General features: G+C 47.6%; 1 protein-coding gene across 1 annotated transcript; it reads left to right on the top strand.

Annotated features, from left to right (window-relative positions):
- The first annotated feature begins 903 nt into the window (after positions 1–903).
- On the top strand, positions 904–16510 carry LOC144142432 (uncharacterized). The gene is made up of 3 exons (XM_077673937.1): positions 904–1095; positions 10427–11908; positions 15484–16510. The coding sequence occupies exons 1-3, from the start codon at positions 1063–1065 to the stop codon at positions 16216–16218; spliced, it is 2250 nt and encodes a 749-aa protein (XP_077530063.1). The 5' UTR covers positions 904–1062; the 3' UTR covers positions 16219–16510.
- The last annotated feature ends 792 nt before the right edge of the window (positions 16511–17302 follow it).

The following is a 17302-nucleotide window of genomic DNA, read 5'->3' on the forward strand; positions in this document are numbered from 1 at the left end:
TATCTTTAACTTGCGCCGAAATCTCGTACACACGGGCATTTTGCTTTTCGCTTCCATCAGAAAAGCGACCGCCGCGGCCAAGAAACAAACCCGCGTCCTCGTGCTCAGAAGCATAACGCCTTAGCCATTGAGCCACCGCGGCGTGTGAAACATTTGTTCTGTTTTCTCGATCGAAAAAAGTGCCTCGGGGCTGTAAAAAAACTGAGTGGAATACCAAAGGCTGGTTGTTTCAAACTGAACACAGTTGTATTTTGTATTCATGGTCCCTGTTAGTATACTAAATTCACCGACATTACTTTCTATAGGCGACTGAGTATGTTCAATAACCTTTTATGGCGTATAGCCTCACATCAGGTCCTTAGTAAAAGCATCTGAAATATTTTTGATAAATGTTCCTAACACACTGAACTGCAGACGAAGCGATAATATTTCGTTCACAAACTTAACCACGGCATGTGTTCTGATGTCCAGCGCTCGTAGCTCATTGACCATTGCTTCTTCACGCAACTGCTTTTGCGGCTGCGGGTTTATTTACATCCATGACACTGTAAGGCGGTGATAGCGGCGAAATTGCATCTTCACTTTAGTGGTACCTTAGAGTATACACGCATAACCAGCGGGTCGCATGTAGTATATTCTCGTTCCGTGAGTCTGAGTAACCGTGCACTGTTATCGATTATCGTGGGGCTTGCGATGTGCTTAGATTATCGGCCACAGCGCTTTTGGCTGGTGAAGTTGCACAGTAAGAAGCGTTATTGCCTTAACGTCCGCCCTCCTAGTCAGCGTCCGTCGCTATCTGCCTGATTGTGTTTTTTTTTTTTTTTGCAACTCAGTGTCTTTTTGTCTGGTGACGTCAGTGTTTCTTTGCTGCGAATCAGAAGAGCGCCCGCAGCGACCCCAAATTACCGAATACGCCTGTGTTTTACTGACGGTTGGGTCATACCAACACGACTGCTTCCAGGGTCAAGTATTCGTCTCCGCTGTCGTCCCATCGCATTCACGGTCGCCGTTTTCGGCAAACGGACTGCTCGTCACGGGAACGGGTCGACTTGATCGTCCACAATGCGGGATCTCAACGTCAACGGAAGAGCAAACGTGAGTATATTTTACTTTTTGGCCCGCTTGGTGTTGCTGTTAGACAAGACATATTACTAAAAAAATTACTCCCTTATACCTGTAAGAAATATTTTGCGCTCTAGGCGAGAAATGCGAGCGGTGGCAACTGCAGCATTACCCGTAATGTACCATTGGACTCTAGTCGTAAGCCGAGCCACACCCATTTTACCTTGCGCTTGATAACAATCTGAAATCTCTATTGAAGTGGCCTTTTCAGGGGCCTCTTTTACGTACACCATCATCCCTTGTTTCTCAGAGTGCTTTGTTCAAGACTGTTTGGGAGGGGAATCAATTTTGCGTTATTGAATAAGCATATTGTATCTTGAAAAGCTACGGGGATTGCACAGAGGGACGACACACACAGGGAAGACAACAGGACGAGCGCATGTGTGTCGCCTTTCTGCGGAAGTCCCACTGCTTTTCAAGTATCTGACCAGCTAGCCCGTCAACGAATCTTGCTGAACTTCATATTGTATGAAATCAGATATCGCCCACTTCTACCAACAGTATTCTGTCTAGAGTTCGGTGTAAAACGAGGGCTGATTTGCGCAGCAAAATATACAAGTATCTCCGCACATCGTCCTGTATTCCTGTTTTATATTATTAACACATGACCCCGTGAGTGTATAAAATTTATGGCCTTTTTCTGCACACTGTATAACATACATCCCTGTGCCAAAGTTTCACTGAAGCAGACGATGTCCAGAATTATTAGGCACTGTTTTAGGTGCCCTGGGCCGTAAGGTGTCGTGTACTGTTCCACGGTACCCAAGCTTCGACACATAATGCGAGAACTATGAATTGCGTCATTGCCTAAGACAGGTTTCCAGAAAAAAAAATCGATAGTCCTAATTTCGGCTCGTACCCTCTTCAGAAAATGTGGGGGTGGTGCCTCAACACCTCGGCCGCCCTCGCCTCCGAAATGGCAAGTGAAGCTGCGTAGTAATCGAAAGAACACGACCATTTTTTTTTTTTCAAAATATCGTTGTTGTGCACAGAAAGCATTTCCCTCCAATGAGTTCTAAGCTTGCATATCTCGAGATTTGACTAGTTTCTGCAATAGGGCTCTGTTAGGAACGTCTGAAGGTATACAAAGACTTGCTGATTTGCTCTTTGTCGTTTAAAAATGTAATTTTATCCTACAAAAGTTGTCATCTAATTCGCTCCACTTCAGTGAGGTCTTCTGGCAACAAAGTTGGAATGTCGTTCTTTATTCTTTGTGCTGGTAATGGCGGCTGTCCTGTTTAAAACCTTAACGAACAAGGCTTCTTTGCAAGCGCTAATGATTTGAACCGAGAAAGTCTGCGGCGGTTGTCCCCGCGGTGTCCTATATTCAGCTCGTACACCCCGAAGGATAATTTCTACTTGCTTGAGAGTACCTAGCAATTAGTTACCCCCGACCACTCATCGTTGAGCATCCGTGACGAAAAGAGCTTGCCTTTTTGGTGTCAAGGTAGCTTCTCTTATCATGCGCGCCGACGCTGTGGGTTTGAATATCGAGTGCTTAGCCTGTTTTTAAACTTCCTCTCTCAGGGTAAATCATTCAGGTTATATTTCTAAACGTTATTTTAAGGTCGATGCTCTTTAGGACCTCGCAATGTCCATGCCGATGTCTGGCGATGTCCGTGCGCAAGGGGCCTTACGTGCGCACAGCACTGTACGCCATCTATCGAGAGCGGCGCACACTGTGCGGAGAGCGCCGGTAACAGCAGTAGCAAAGAGCGCGAATTTCAAAGGGTAGAAAACGCAAAAATAAAGCAATAACCCTGAACTATATAACGATAATTCGCAGAAAAAGACGCCGTCAACGATGCCGAGGCTGCGAAGTACTGGTACGCGAATTGTCTTTTGTGTGGCGCTTGTCATTTACAGTGCATTTACTGCACCTCAAAATCATTTAAAACTCAGAGTGCATCAGCACGCACGGACGACGGCCCTCATCACACAAGCGCAACACACGTTGCGTCACAGTGCTCAGCACCCTCGGCATCATTCACGGCGTGGAGATGTGATTTTTTTTTTGCTGGAGTAGTGGTGCTTTTTAAGGCATTGCTTTTACATGGCGCATGAAGCACAGCTCTGCCCTCCGTGAGGAAGTTGCGTTTTCACAGCAACCACTGGATTTGTTTTACGGGGGTACTAAAAGAAACGTGAACAATGGAGCACACAGCCTACGACGTATGCCGCACCGTCGGGCTCCACTTTCAGTAAACTGCGCGCACGCGTCGTTCTTTCAGACCGTTTGAGTGTGTGGCCAACTGTTAGGGGAAATGCTTTATAAAGAAGTGATGCCGGTCATTTCTTTTGAGGCGCCTTTTTATGCTCTGTCGCCACTGAAAATCCTTTTATCTACTACATCGGAAGCCAAGCCCGCAGCAGGCTGATTCCAGCTCGCATGATACCCTTCAACGATCACCCTGCCCAGCGGTGACGCAGCGTCAAAAGGGACCTCAAAATAAACGACCGGCGTCGCTTCTTAATCAAGCATTCACGGTAAATGTAGGCCACACTCTCAAACGCTCAGGACGCAGTGCGCATGCGCGCAGTTTGCTGACTTTGCAGCCAGAGGGTGCAGTATGCGTCGGAGGCTGTGCGCTCCGTCGTTAGCATTTGTTTTAATACCCCCTGTACACCTGACGCGGATTAACACAGTAAAAACACGGTGAGAGTTGTCGCATGCGCACTAAGCACTAGCTGCCGTAGCCCTCGTCTGCTAGTCTCTTTCGGGAGCTGAGAACACCCTCGAGAAGACCCGTTACATCAATACGCCATAAATCGCTAAAAAACGCGCATTTCGAGATTTGCTCGTGGAACGTCAGGCTGCTGTCACTAGTCACTTTCGCTTATCAAACCGTTAGCAGACAGTATAATAGGCGAAGAAAAAAAATCGGGGCCGGCGTTCTGCCCTTCCAACAGCCTAGCAGACGATGGCCAGTGCTTAGTGCACATGCCGCGACTCTCGCCAAGTTTGCGGTGTAGCTCCGTTATACGGGGCGGATCAACAGAATGGCCGACGCTCAGACGCTCCCGTGATACTGTTATCAAATTGAACGGGTGTACTTGAAGACATTTTTGTCCAGAAGCTGGATCTGGGTGGCACAGCCAGATCCAGCTTCTCGTGGGCTAACATGGGGGGCGATACAGACCCTTTGCAAAAAGGCGGACAACGCTGAGAATTCAGCGGTGGTAACACTGGTGGTGAACGCGACGCCATTAGAAAGGAAGCAGGTCGTAGCAACGCCGTTGCGGTTGCGCGTTTTCGCCCACGGCTTCACGAGTCTGTTGCCCCAGGAGTGTGTTGCCCCATCGCCGTAGTCATATTTCTCTCCTAAAGTGGTGTTTTACGCTACCTTTCGAAGATTAACGCTGTTCAAATCGCTTCCGCTTATCTACCCCGCTGCACAACGGCTCGTCTGGGGCGAGTCGAGAAGCGCCCTTCTTTTCTGCTATTTCTTCTGTGTTTGTTCCTTCCTTTGAGTTCCTCTCAAGGTCGACTGCCTCTGCTCGCTGCTGACGCACGCGTGCGACCTATCGCTCCCGCATTAGCACCGCATTCACCGACGGAAAAATTAAGCGCCGCAAGTACAGAGGCGGTGAATCGCAAACATGACCTCTAGCAGAGACAAAATCAGTTTCATTATGCATGCTTTGGCAATTTTCGCGAATAGTTTTTGAAAGTTTGAACATACGCAAAGTGGGCGCTCAGCAGAGACGGACCCTTCATAGCCCGTTCATAGCGGCCAGCCGCCGCTACCACGGGGCAAGGGCGCATCGATTAAACACAAAACTCGACAACCAAACAAAGAGGCAGCGCTAAGGCTATTCTTTATTAGCAACACATCCTACCTTTGCTTGCTGCTGTTTGTCCACACTGACGATGGCGTAACGTAGGACTCCACGCTTACGTATGATCGCTCGCACTCGTAGGACCTTTCAGTGGTCGACCTCGAAGAATAAAATTCCTGAATATGCCGCTCTTCTATCGAAGGAAGAGCGGCAAAATTATTTTCCCATCCTGCAGTGGGAAACACCACTTCGCGGGACGCGTATGCAATTACGTGGACGATGGACGATAGCTACTCCGTAGAAAATCTGTGCTCGCAGCCTTTTCGCTTCCTTTCTAATGGCGGCGCAGCGGGTGCACAGTGTTGCCAGAGTGGCTTGCTGCTTTTCCGCCAACAATTTGGCCATTTTGCAAAGGGTCTATTTTTAGTAAGGAACCACCTAGCAAACGCTGAGCCCAGCTGGGCGCGCTTTCTGCGCCCGCGATGAGCCTGAACCTGTTCGCACCTTGGCTCCATCATATGGCGCCTACGCAGACAAGTCGCGGCCCGCGCAAGCAAAGTATTGGGCGACTGTACTTCTGACGTAGCTGTCGGCGCAGCGCGCGAAAAATGTTTCGTGAACGCGAGTACAGCCGTAAGTCATGCATGCGCGGAGCGGTAAAATCGCGAACCGAGGCGCGAATGTTCCCCAGCGCGCGTACTGCGAGAGTGGCAAGCACATTCCATTTTACTAAGCAGGAATGGACTTTTTCTCGACTGCGACCTTTTTAAATGCGGAGAATTTCTTAGGCTCGTGATGTCACTCGTCGATGTTGACGGCGCCGTCCACACGCTCACTGCGCATGCGCGTCGCGTCGAGGCGCAGGTGCGCGAATCTCCCCCGTACCCTCCTCGCTCTCAACAGCTGCGACGGTGCGGGGGGAGCGCGTCTGTGCGCGCATGCGTCGTACCTACCCGTGCGCTGCGTCGCGCTCAACAGTAACGGCGGCAGGGCGTGTACACGTGATAACTGCGTGGTGGGTGCGTGGAAAGTTCGCGCGCTTGTGTACGGAAGTGTGCGCATGCACGTCTCTCCCCCGAACTCCTCTCCCTCGAACGCGGACGGTGTGTACATAAGCGGCGGAGCGCGCGTTCGGAATTCTGTCAAGGGCGTCTTTGCTTGGCTTTCGCTTGACTTGACGCTTTGCTTGACGGCACGAAGCGATAAAGACAGACTTTAACTTTACACTCCTTGCCTTCGCTTCTCCTTCATTCAATAAATAAGAATAATAAAGACGAAATAACAATTAACCATTCCCAAACCATACCCAATTACGCAACATTCACGCGATACCCCCACCACTCCGCGACGCATTTACTCGAGTTCCCCCCGTGGGAAGATGCGGGCGGGGTTTTTTTTTTCGATTAACCTGAGCAATGTCCCAACGCCTTTTCTTTTCACGCGTTTTACGAAAAAAATCCTCCCCTATTGAAAAGTGATTGTCATTGTTTTTTTTTGTACACTCCCGTTTAGTCTTCAATAAGCTTCACGAAGACCGCCAATGTCTTCTTTGGTGCATGTCTGACCGATCTGACTCTTCTGATCTGATCTATCTACAGCTGAATTTTTAATAGCTGTTGTTACAGTGCACAGACCTTCTTCATTTCTTTCATACAAAAAGTGAATGCTTGGCCTCTCCTGGTAATACTGTGTTTAATTGCTGAAGTTAGGCTGTCACAGAAATTTAAAAGGTTACTGTTCAGAGTTATTTCATTGGGCAGTGCGGACGACCACATATATGGGGTCCTTGGTTCAAATACGGAATTGCATTAGTTGTAATCGAACTTATTTTGTGTAGTATTTAAATTCTTTCGTAATAAGAGGGATAGAAGGCAAAACCGGCTAAAAAGTTTTTAGTATAGTGCGAAGTTATGGTAACATTCTTCTAAAACAGCCCCATTAAGGGGGTACACTGCTCTTAAAACGGCTTCCTTTAATTAAACACTGTGAAGCTTGCCAGTCTTGCTTTCTCCCAACTGATTTCATGTCATTCTTTCTTGAGTCAGTCAATTAGTTATTAAGGTAATTAGAGACATTTCGTCATTTTTGGAGGGACAATAGACAACAGTTACTCATAAAACTGAAATATTTATATTTTCCAATACTATGAATCCTGGTTAGTGCAATAAGAGAATCGGTTTTTTGATACACCGCTTGGAACTAATTTTACCGCTCAATAAACCGTGGGTTTCGAAATGGGCATTCGAAGTGGTTCCTTGCCACTGGTGCCACCAAAGTTTAATGAGCTGTCAAATTAGTTCCAAGCAGTGCGCCAAAAAACCGATCCTCGTACGTATTGCACTCACCAGGGTTTATAGTATTGGAAAATATAAAGATTACATCTTTATGCCACACTGTTTCGTCTATTGTTTGACCAAAAATCTGATTGTCTCTAATTACCTTAATAACTAATTGACACTCAATTAATGGCATATTTGAAATCAGTGGGGAAAAAGCTGCAACACTGACAAGTTGCACGGAGTTTACATTACAATTAAAGGAAGCTGTTTTAAGAGCACTGCCCCCCCCCCCTTAAGTGGCATGCGCAGACGCGTACCAGAGGTCATTTAAAAATGGCACCAGGCGCACCCTCTTTATGTTGCTCCGCCTATCCACTGTAAGTTTCCAGTAACGCACGGCAGTACCTACATTGTTCTTTTAAAAAACTGCGTACTAACGCTTACTTTTATCTATACTGACAGATATACACTCTTAGGCAAAAAGGACTAAAATAGGGACTAAAATACAGCTGTTAGTCTTCGCGGGCAACAGTTCATCTTCAATGGGAGTATCTGTAGCAGAGTGTGTGCCGTGTGCACAAATCCGGACTAACTGTTCGTTCCCGCCGATCTATAAGGAGTAACGGGAAGACGAAACGCATGCATTTAGTCCCTTTGCTGCGTCGTTAATCCCCTAATGGCGTCGTCGTTCCCATTTCGCGCATGTCTGGACAGTTTCAGATTTCCAAAACACAAGTCATTGCAGTCAGTGGGTCCTTTACATGGTGCCACTGGGAAAAATCTTTATGTTAATTATAAAAAAAGCACCTAGTGTCAATCGAGCGACGGGTAATGGCAAGGAGCGGCGATGCGTGATCGACAGAAGCTTCTCGGCGAGGTTATGGTGATACGCTGTGTTGCATACGATTCGGGCGAGGTAATAACGGCCAATGAAAGACTTCAAGCCCGTCAACAATACCAGAAATATTACTGACAATAGCAAACGTTGATCCCCAAGCGTAATGAATATGTATGTTTCACAGACGCGAAAAAACGCATTAGTTGCTGATGACAACAATTGCAAAATAAAAATGTTCGCTACAGGTAAGCGTCTTGAAGTTATCTTTTACACTCGGTACATAATTGCCTTGTGCACCAAAGCTATGACAGTGCTGCAACTGCTGTAAAACCCAGTTGCATCTCCCAGTCCCGATCGTCTAGCGACGGTAACTTGAAGAATTCAGGCTAAGCAACACCAAATTTGATTTCGCCGATGCAGGAAAATATGGTCTGTTTCCCTATTCTGACACTCACACAGACGACCGCTTTCACACACCATACCTAGAGCACTTAACGCATGTATCGAACACTACGAATACACCTAGTTTGCTCTAATTTGTGCGTAAACAAATGTGTCGTCCGATCACCCAGCCATCTATCTAAACAGGCAACGAGTTGATTGCTCTTTGCGAGAAAAAACTGATTGTGAGACTGTACTTAGAATCGAAATGAGCAATGGACCCTCAAGTTAGCAAAGCGCTAAGCGAAAAGCGCAAATCGGGGTCACGGTCGCTTGCACGGATAAAAATTCCGGCACCAGTTGCAATGAATCCATCACCTAGCACAGCACTACAGGCTGTACACTTGGAAATTATCTGCCCGACCATCCGTCCGGCGGCGTGGTGTAGTGGTAGCGCGTCGGGGTCCTTGCGTCTATTTGCGAGCGTCGGCAGTTCGATCCCTGTTGGTGGACTTTTTTTTCTCCCTTCTCGGAGACTCGCCCGTTCGTCCCTTGGGGAGTATCGGGACGGACCAACCGGGTGGCGGACTAACCGTTCGTCCCCTCACATTTAGTCCCCAAAGGGACTAATGATTGTGGCAACGGTCGTTAGTCCCCCAAAGGACGAACTTTTAGTCCTTTTTGCCTAAGAGTGTAGTGCTCGGTTACTTCAATTTTTTGGTAGTTCAACCAATGCCGCAATGGCGCTCTGTTAGTTGAAATGGCATTGCGCATGCAATTGCGAAATGTTTGTTGACGCCTGGTCGGTCGTCCATCATGTTCGCGCACACACCCGCCGCGGTGACTCACTGGCTAAGGCGTTGCGCTGCTGAACACAAGATCGCGGGTTTGATTCCCGGCCGCGGCGCATCTTTTCTGATGGAGGCGAAAAGCAAAAACGCCCGTGTGTACGAGATTTCGGCGCACGTTAAATATCCCCAGGTGGTAAAAATTAATCCGGACCCCTCCACTTCGGCGTGCCTCATCGGCTGCGTTGCGTCGGCGCGTTAAACCCTACAATCAATCAATCAACGTTCGCGCTCACGTCACTTGTTTTTTGGCTAATTAGAGCGATTTTCAACTCCTGAGGTGCACTGGGCTAGTGGCATTGCCTCGCTTTTATCTTAATTCGTGCAAAAGGCTCCAATTAAACAGAATGAAACGAAAACTTTGAAGTTGGGTTTCTCAACCATTGCCGCTGAGAAAAAGAATAGTTCATTTTTACTATTAGTTTCCAAAGCCACTATTTGTGAATTTATCAATGCAGTTCACAGTCCGAACCAAAAGGTGTTCTCTCCACAATTCTCTGAACTGTTTTTCGGTTGAAAATAAATGTTTTGTACATTTTTGTACATTTTAACGGTTATGACCACTTTTATTGTTCTGGTTCTAAAACAAGCATCATTTAACACAGAAATGTTTCAGCTCTGTGCCTGTAAAAGTATTTCTGAATGTTCCTTAATCTGAAAAAGTAAGCTAAAAAGACTGGAATTTTATTTTAAAAACTATAAAATATCTCTAAAATTTGCACGCGGTTAGTAAATATCACTTATGCACACCCTTTAAAATTGCAAGGTGATTGTTCAAAGCAGCGAAATTATCCGCAGACGTAGTTGGACACCTACGTCTATTACCCATTCCCCCAGTTTGTCGATCCTGCTTTGTTTCAGCTGGAAATAGTCGTTCTACACACCGAAATGTGTCCCCTACATTCAGACCTCCTCCTTCATGCACAGCCGAGCACAATCAATAGCCACCAGTCATGAATGTACCCCCAACATTTATCGAGCTATGCTTGAAAGGTTGACGGTTCTAAGATGGCGGTCAAATTCGGAGCCCTTGTGTCCGTGCTTCGGCACACAATAAGTGTTTTCAGGTTTCGAAAACTATTCCGCGGCATCACAAAACGGTGGGCCTCATAAGCCAGCTGTAGCTCGGTAAAATAAATCCCCAGCGCCATTTTCAATGATTGATATTGTTTCCGCAGGGCGACCTCGGGGCCAGTCTTCCCGGTTTTGCAAAACTACTCGCCGAGGCAGCGCCCCACGTGTTTGGCACCGTAGACGACATCCAGGCCATGTTTGACGCCGCCAGCGGCGAGTTCAACAAAGATGGCACCACCCTCCTCACCGACGGTTGCAGTCACTCAGGCGAATCGCCCTGCTGGACCTTGAAGCAACAAGTCAAATTGAACCATCTCTTCAACCGACGGGGAGTGGAAGTAGTTCAGGTCCACAGAGGCTCACTTCACTTCCGTACTGTCGAAATGGACCCCGACGACATTCAGAGCGACTCAGACGTGATGTTCCTCTGCGTGTACCTCTGGTTCCTCCGCCAGCATTATTGCATCACAGGCGTTGTTGTCTCAACCAAAGTCCTGGCCCCGCGTCATTCCCTCGTCTTCGGCTCCCTTCTCAAGCTCACGCCCGCTGTAGGTAAACTTGAGATTCGTGGCAGCGATCCATTGAAGGAACCAGCCGCCATTATTCCTGAGCACCCCATCCTGGATCCACTGAGCTGCATGAGTCGTCTGACGGAGTTGGGCCTGGCCTCTATGCACCTTTCCAGCGACAGCGGCACACTTCTCGCTCAGGCAGTCGAGAATAACGTGTCCCTCAAGTTCCTTATTCTCATCGACATCCAGATGGGAGCTGCCACGTTCAGCGAACTCATCGACATGATAGTGAAGCACAGGCAGCTGGCGGACTTCCGACTCAAGATGGCCGTAAACGAACCGGTACCTGCCTACACGGAAGCCCTGTCGCGTCTCGGCAAGTCCGGTATCAAGAGGCTCCACCTACACCTCGATTGCGACATGCTTATGATCCTGGAAGGCCTTGCTGAAAGCCTGACCCTCAATGCACTTGTTCTTGAGGCACCGATTGAATCTACAGAAGACCTTGGTGCGTTATCGAATCTCTTGCAGACGTGCCGCTCTATAACCCGTATCAGGGTGTGCGTTGACTTCCGAAAGTTCCCAACATTGACCAGCGCAGCCGAACACATGCAAACCATCGTCTCCACCAACAGCCTTCAGTATCTCGTTCTTTCCGGTTCTAAATTTGTACCCGAGGCCCTGAAAGGTGTTGTTGACGGTTTGGCCCTGAGCGACAGCCTTAAGGAGCTTCACTTGGATGACTGTAGGTTATCCTGCGTAGACGCCTTCCCTTTCCTAAGCGTTGTCAAGGAGCGTCCACGACTTGCAGAACTCAACCTCGGCTTTTTGGAAGGCGCGGATCACCAGCAGGTCGAGTTTCTGCAAATGATGATGCAGCTCAACGTTTCTGTCAAAGTTACCTGCGTCTACCAGGAATGCCAGATGGCCTTGCTCCAAGAGGCTGCGGAGACCAGCTGCATGTTCTCCAAGATCTCGCTGTTTTACAAGCAGTGCGATACAGCAGAACCCTTTCTTCGGTCTTTGCGCACGACAACCTGCACGTTGACGAGCCTCTGCATCGATACACCGCAAGTAAGCGAAATGTTTTGTTGAAGTTAGTGATATCTGTCCATCAATCGCGTTCCGCGTTTGGGGTGAGCCGTATACCTTAGGTTGTTCTGTACCATAGCTGACTTCGTAATGCACAGTCGTACGCAGAGACCTCAAGCCCATATACGCCTAATATTACAACATGTGCTCTGTTTATTAGGAATCTGTCCGCTCGTAGGTGACGTAAATGTGTAAGCGGAATTATTTTGAAGATTAACGTAAGTGATAGTTATGCGTGCCGTGACGCATTTTTATTGCTGCATGGAAAAACCCTCAGTTTTTTTAGGCGAAGGGGGCATGTTTCTTTCGCTGTAATACACTCGAAAGTTGCCAAAATTAGTTAACAGCGGTTATTATATTTTCATATTATTTCCCGAACTTTTCGTGGCCACCACTATATTCCGGAATTGGCAAGCGATGAAGACCTTTCAAAGAATTTTCCAACAGCACTATAGACCTGTAGGAAGCAGACTCGGTAGGGTGCGGTGGCCTCCTACATTTTATTGGAGAGAGCGTAGGCCCGGCCAGGAGTGGGAGCGGTGCACACATGCGGTCACCCTGGCGCTCGGTCGTGTTCGATCTGTTGGCGCGTGTCACTGCTGACGTGCCAGTCCGGTCCACTGATGATGATCGCGGTGCGTTGCCCTCTTGACCTGGCCAGGCACCGCTGATGGTGATTGTGGCGCCCATGATGACGATGGTGATGGTGTCGCTACAGACCAAATTTAACTGCAGTATAAAGCCCGGTTATTGGGGAGTATTACCTCACAGTAAAAAAACGCCAAGCAACCTAATGAGCCACCCCGGTGAAAAAATAACGCAGTGGCACGAAGCTCTCACGTACTGAACGCTGAAAGGGCACTTTATTTTCTCCGCCTAAACCGTTCAAAGCAACCACACTGAAAGCAACAAATTTCACTGTACGCAGAAATCGTTGCTGGAGTAATTGGTCGATTCAAATACATTTTAATAATGACCTGGTTTAACTAAACGTTGGTGTACACAACTGCTTGACCAAAAGGTAGTACTGCATTTAAATGCTTCATTGACTCGTCTTACTGAATATAAGAAATTTTCTTCCCTTCTAGGCTGTCGATACGCGCTAGTCTGTGAGTGGCTTACACGGACAATCCCGCTGGTCTTGCGCAAATTGTGGCGTTATGCGAAGCTTTGTCGTTTGAAACTGTTCCTTAACTAAATTCCCTGATCGAAATTTTATTAGGTTTTGCCTTGGGCTTCAAATTCCAGCGTATTACACGTTTGCCATGTGTTAGTCAATCCCTCCTCATGGTCTTGTGTTACGATAGCCAAACTGGGCACGCATACTTACTATAATGGAAAGACAAAATTATAACTGCACCAATAGAGGGCAGCGTCCCTCTAGAATCCCAATGTTTCATTGTTACTGTGTTACATGCCAAGTTTTTACTGGCAGGATTCAACAAAAGCCTGTTTTTAAAAGGGCTGTCTAGAGTGCCGTCTTAAGTTACCGTATTTACTCGCATAATGATCGCACTCGCGTAATGATTGCACCCTTGAAGTTTGTCGTCAAAATTCGATTTCTTTTTAATTTCCCGCGCAATGAACGCACCCTGAACTTGTCGCAGCAGTGTCATGTGTGCCAAGTCTAGCTGATGATGATCGTGCTTACCTCTGTTTCCTTCAGTTTCAAAGCAGACATGGCTACGTTATTGCCGCAGACTTGCTGATATTAGCGATATCGGCAAGCATGCGTTCAATATTGAGTGTGAAGACCCTCACTAAATGCGCGTAATCTACTCGCAAGACAAAGAAAAATGCGCTCAGCTTGCTACGTCGGCCCACATGTCTGTTTTGGTGTCCCGCACTGTGACAGCAGCAGTCACTTGTTGGTTGCCCTGTTGTCACCTCGCAGCAAACTCGTTCCGGCGCATTTCGCAATTCATGAAAACACTGCATTTTGCGTCACTTTGCAAAGCGTCTGGCGGCGGTGTGCGGAGCTATGTTTTTAATATTTTTATTACGTTCATGAGACCTATCGTAAAAATTCTGACCCGCAACTTGCTTGCGTTTTCTGCGCTCAAACGTTTTTCGGGAAAAATTTACCACGCGTAATGAACGCACCCCTCAATTCGCATCAATTTTTGGGGAAAAAAAGTGCGATCATTACGCGAATAAATACGGTACTGCAAGCACTCCACTCAACCGGCGTTCACAAGCTTTTCATTAAAAAAAGGTCGTATGCCATTACTTCTCCATCCATTAACGTAGCTTAACGTAAGTTAACCTAACAAACCTAACTGTAAAGAAATTATTTAATGCAGCGTAAACTAACCTAAGCCATTAAAATTATTATTAAACCTACATATGTAAAAAATACACCATGGCAAGAGCCGGACTCCAATCACCGCACTTTGTAACACGAAGCTAGATCGGAACTACTACACAAGAACGACACACGAGCTGGACTGTGTTGACCCAGTCTAAAAAAAGTCGTCTGTCGTCGGGCGTCACACTAGCTATGGCTGTAGCGCTGAGCTGGGGTGCCGTGGGACAGCACTCTATACACTGCGTTCTAAAAAAAATTCTGTAGTGTTTTCTACGTCTTCATTCCACTGCCGGCTTGACGCTACGGCTCCGCGATTTCACAAGGTTTTTAGAATGCAATGCTCTTAGAAGTATAACGAGCCGTGATGGGTTGAACAACCATTGGCTTAACTGGAAGGAGCAATTTACAAACTCGCATGTTGAAAATCGCACTTGCTTACAGACGCCAGTGCTTTAGTATCATGGCGTAGGTACGCGACTTCAAATAACGGCTGTCATAGTTTAAGGGCCATCTTAATCTTAATTGAACGCAAAGTCGCTCCATTTCTAGTTTTGACATCTCTAGTTTTGCTGGCCGCATGCGAGCTCGTGCAAAAGGTTTACTTCTGCCCGCTTCATTCGTCTTCCTGGCGCTGCCTACAAACGAGTAAGCCGCGCTACAAACTGACAACCTGGTTGTAACCTGCGGACATTTGGCGCACATATCTGGAACGGCAAACTAAGGCCAGATCTTAGTTTGCCGTTAGTTTGCGTAATGAAACTGGTGCGTTTTCGTTCACATCTGCCTTCACTTGTACAGTACAGAATTGTGGACATGAGCCTGAGACAAGTGAACGTGACGAAAGGGAGGGTTCAGTAACGAGCGGTCAAAGCAGGCGAGTCATCCTCGAAGCCGTTACGTTAATGCACTTCATACTCCTGAGAGATGAATTTTCATCTAAAATCACAACGGGAACACCGCAAAAACCTAACGAATTCCGGTCATACGACAAAACGCTTTGTTTTCACAACGGAAGTCCTGTTACATTCTAACCATGTGCAACAACTACTGATGGAATGTAAGGATCACAATACAGGAATTCGGCACGACGGAACATCAAAATGAGGGCAGGAATACGACACACAATAGAACATCAGACTTCCCACACAAGAATACAAGACTAGAGTGCGACACGGGAAAATACGACCATTACAGAAATTTTTCTCGTCGCGATTTTCGACTTGCATTTGTGCTTGCCTCATTTTCTCAGGTACTCAGCCCCCTCGGCGGACAGTTCGTGACCCAACTGATACGTGCGAGCCGCGTTCTCAAGGTCCTCCGGCTCCGATGCCCGACCACGAAGAGTGCCTCCTTGCAGATCGTGAGGGGACTGGCCGAGTCCACCAGCGTGGCGGTGCTCACCCTCGAGCGCTTCGACATGAGCGAAAGCGTGCAACGGCGCTTCATCGACATGCTGCGTCAGAACCGCTATCTGAACCGTCTCGAGTTCTACGTGAGCGACATGAACGAGTACGCTCGCTTCAAGAACTCGCTCCTCAAAGGCCTCTTCTTCAATACGAGTGTGTGCGCGGTCAAGATCTACCAGGGCCCTGACCGAGAGGAGGCGTTCGACCACGCTCTCCTGCCGTTCTTGCACCGGAACGAGATGCTCATCAACTGGGTCATCGACGACATCATCAAGGAGGGATCGGCCCACGAAGGTGCGGTCGCCCTGGCCAGCCTCAAGTACAACGACGCCGCCCTGGACCTTCTTGCGCGCGATGCGGATTTCTCGCCGCGGACGTCCATGAATCGTCAACACGCGTCTCGTATGAATACAAGGAGCGCTTCTTACGCGCTCAAGGAGGAGTTCCTGTCTCAGAACAACTTCGAAGTAACTCCTGACGGTCGTGAAGGGTTCGACATGCTCTGGGATTCTGTCAGGGATGAAATCGACGATGCTCTGAAGGTCACGATGAAAGGTCGAGTGAGTTGCGGCTGGTGATGCGTACCACAGAGATGGCCAAGAGTTTCGAAGGGAGCAAGTACAATTCTCTGCAGATTTGTTACGGGCTTCTGTGAGTGTCGTCTCTAGTGCTTTTATGCCCGTAGTTTTGCGACCTGCTTCTGTTAACGGTGCTGCGGTATTGGTTTCCAACAGTAAAGAATTTGTTGTGATGAGCCAGTAATGTTTCTGGACTGTGTTGCTTGCTTTCAGTGTAGGGCTGCATTTTTTCTCGGTTGAAAGATTTCAGTGTTTTTACCGATCCCTCGCAATAAAATTTTACTCCTCGCTCTGTCTGTCGACTTCCTTGAAACAAACAAAAAAATACGGTGCAATGTCTTGTTAAACCAAGATTACTCGTGCTATTTTTTCAGGTACCCGACACCGGTGTGCCTGATGTAAATTCCATTACATTTCCAGAAATCGCTTCAGGTGAGGGGGGAAACTGGATTGCGTAAATTGAACAATTTTTATTATGCCATACGACTCCTTTCAAATTTGTTTTAGTTGCGATTGTCACAGTACATCCCTTACATTTGAAAGCGATACTTCGTTTACGTCCGACACACGACAGCAGTTGTATTCATATCATAAAACCTCTATTACATCAAAGAGCCGTACAGGGATTATGACATAAAGGGTTGGAGCTAAGAAGTGCTATACATGAAACTGGGGTCGGCAGACTTTGGCCCTCCGGCCGCGTGCGGTACCCGGGGCTTAATTATGCGGCCCCCAGGCCGTTGTGAGGACCCCCAACCCCTCTCCCTGTTTCTGTCTGAAGGCAAACATGGCAGTTTTGTCCTCAAATGGGGTTAGACGAAAAGCAAGAACAGAACTGCTGTCAGTTGGCAGTGTACCTAATCCACTTAGCCAACTTACAATATTTGACAGTAACAATAACCTGAGTTTCTTTCTGCTTGCCTGCAAAGCACCCCCTCCGTCCCCCGCCCCTTCCCCCCCCTGATTTTCCGTCCACCCCTTCACCTGAAACTGTTTCTAGCCTCTATGACAAATAAAAACGGTACCGGTGATTGAACGAAGCAAAAAAAAAAAAAAAACCTAGGAACTCGTGAACAGCACGTGG

Source organism: Haemaphysalis longicornis, unplaced genomic scaffold (assembly GCF_048455015.1).
Source record: "Haemaphysalis longicornis isolate Haplotype H1 unplaced genomic scaffold, Haemaphysalis longicornis Haplotype H1 scaffold_6, whole genome shotgun sequence".
NCBI lineage: Eukaryota > Metazoa > Arthropoda > Arachnida > Ixodida > Ixodidae > Haemaphysalis > Haemaphysalis longicornis.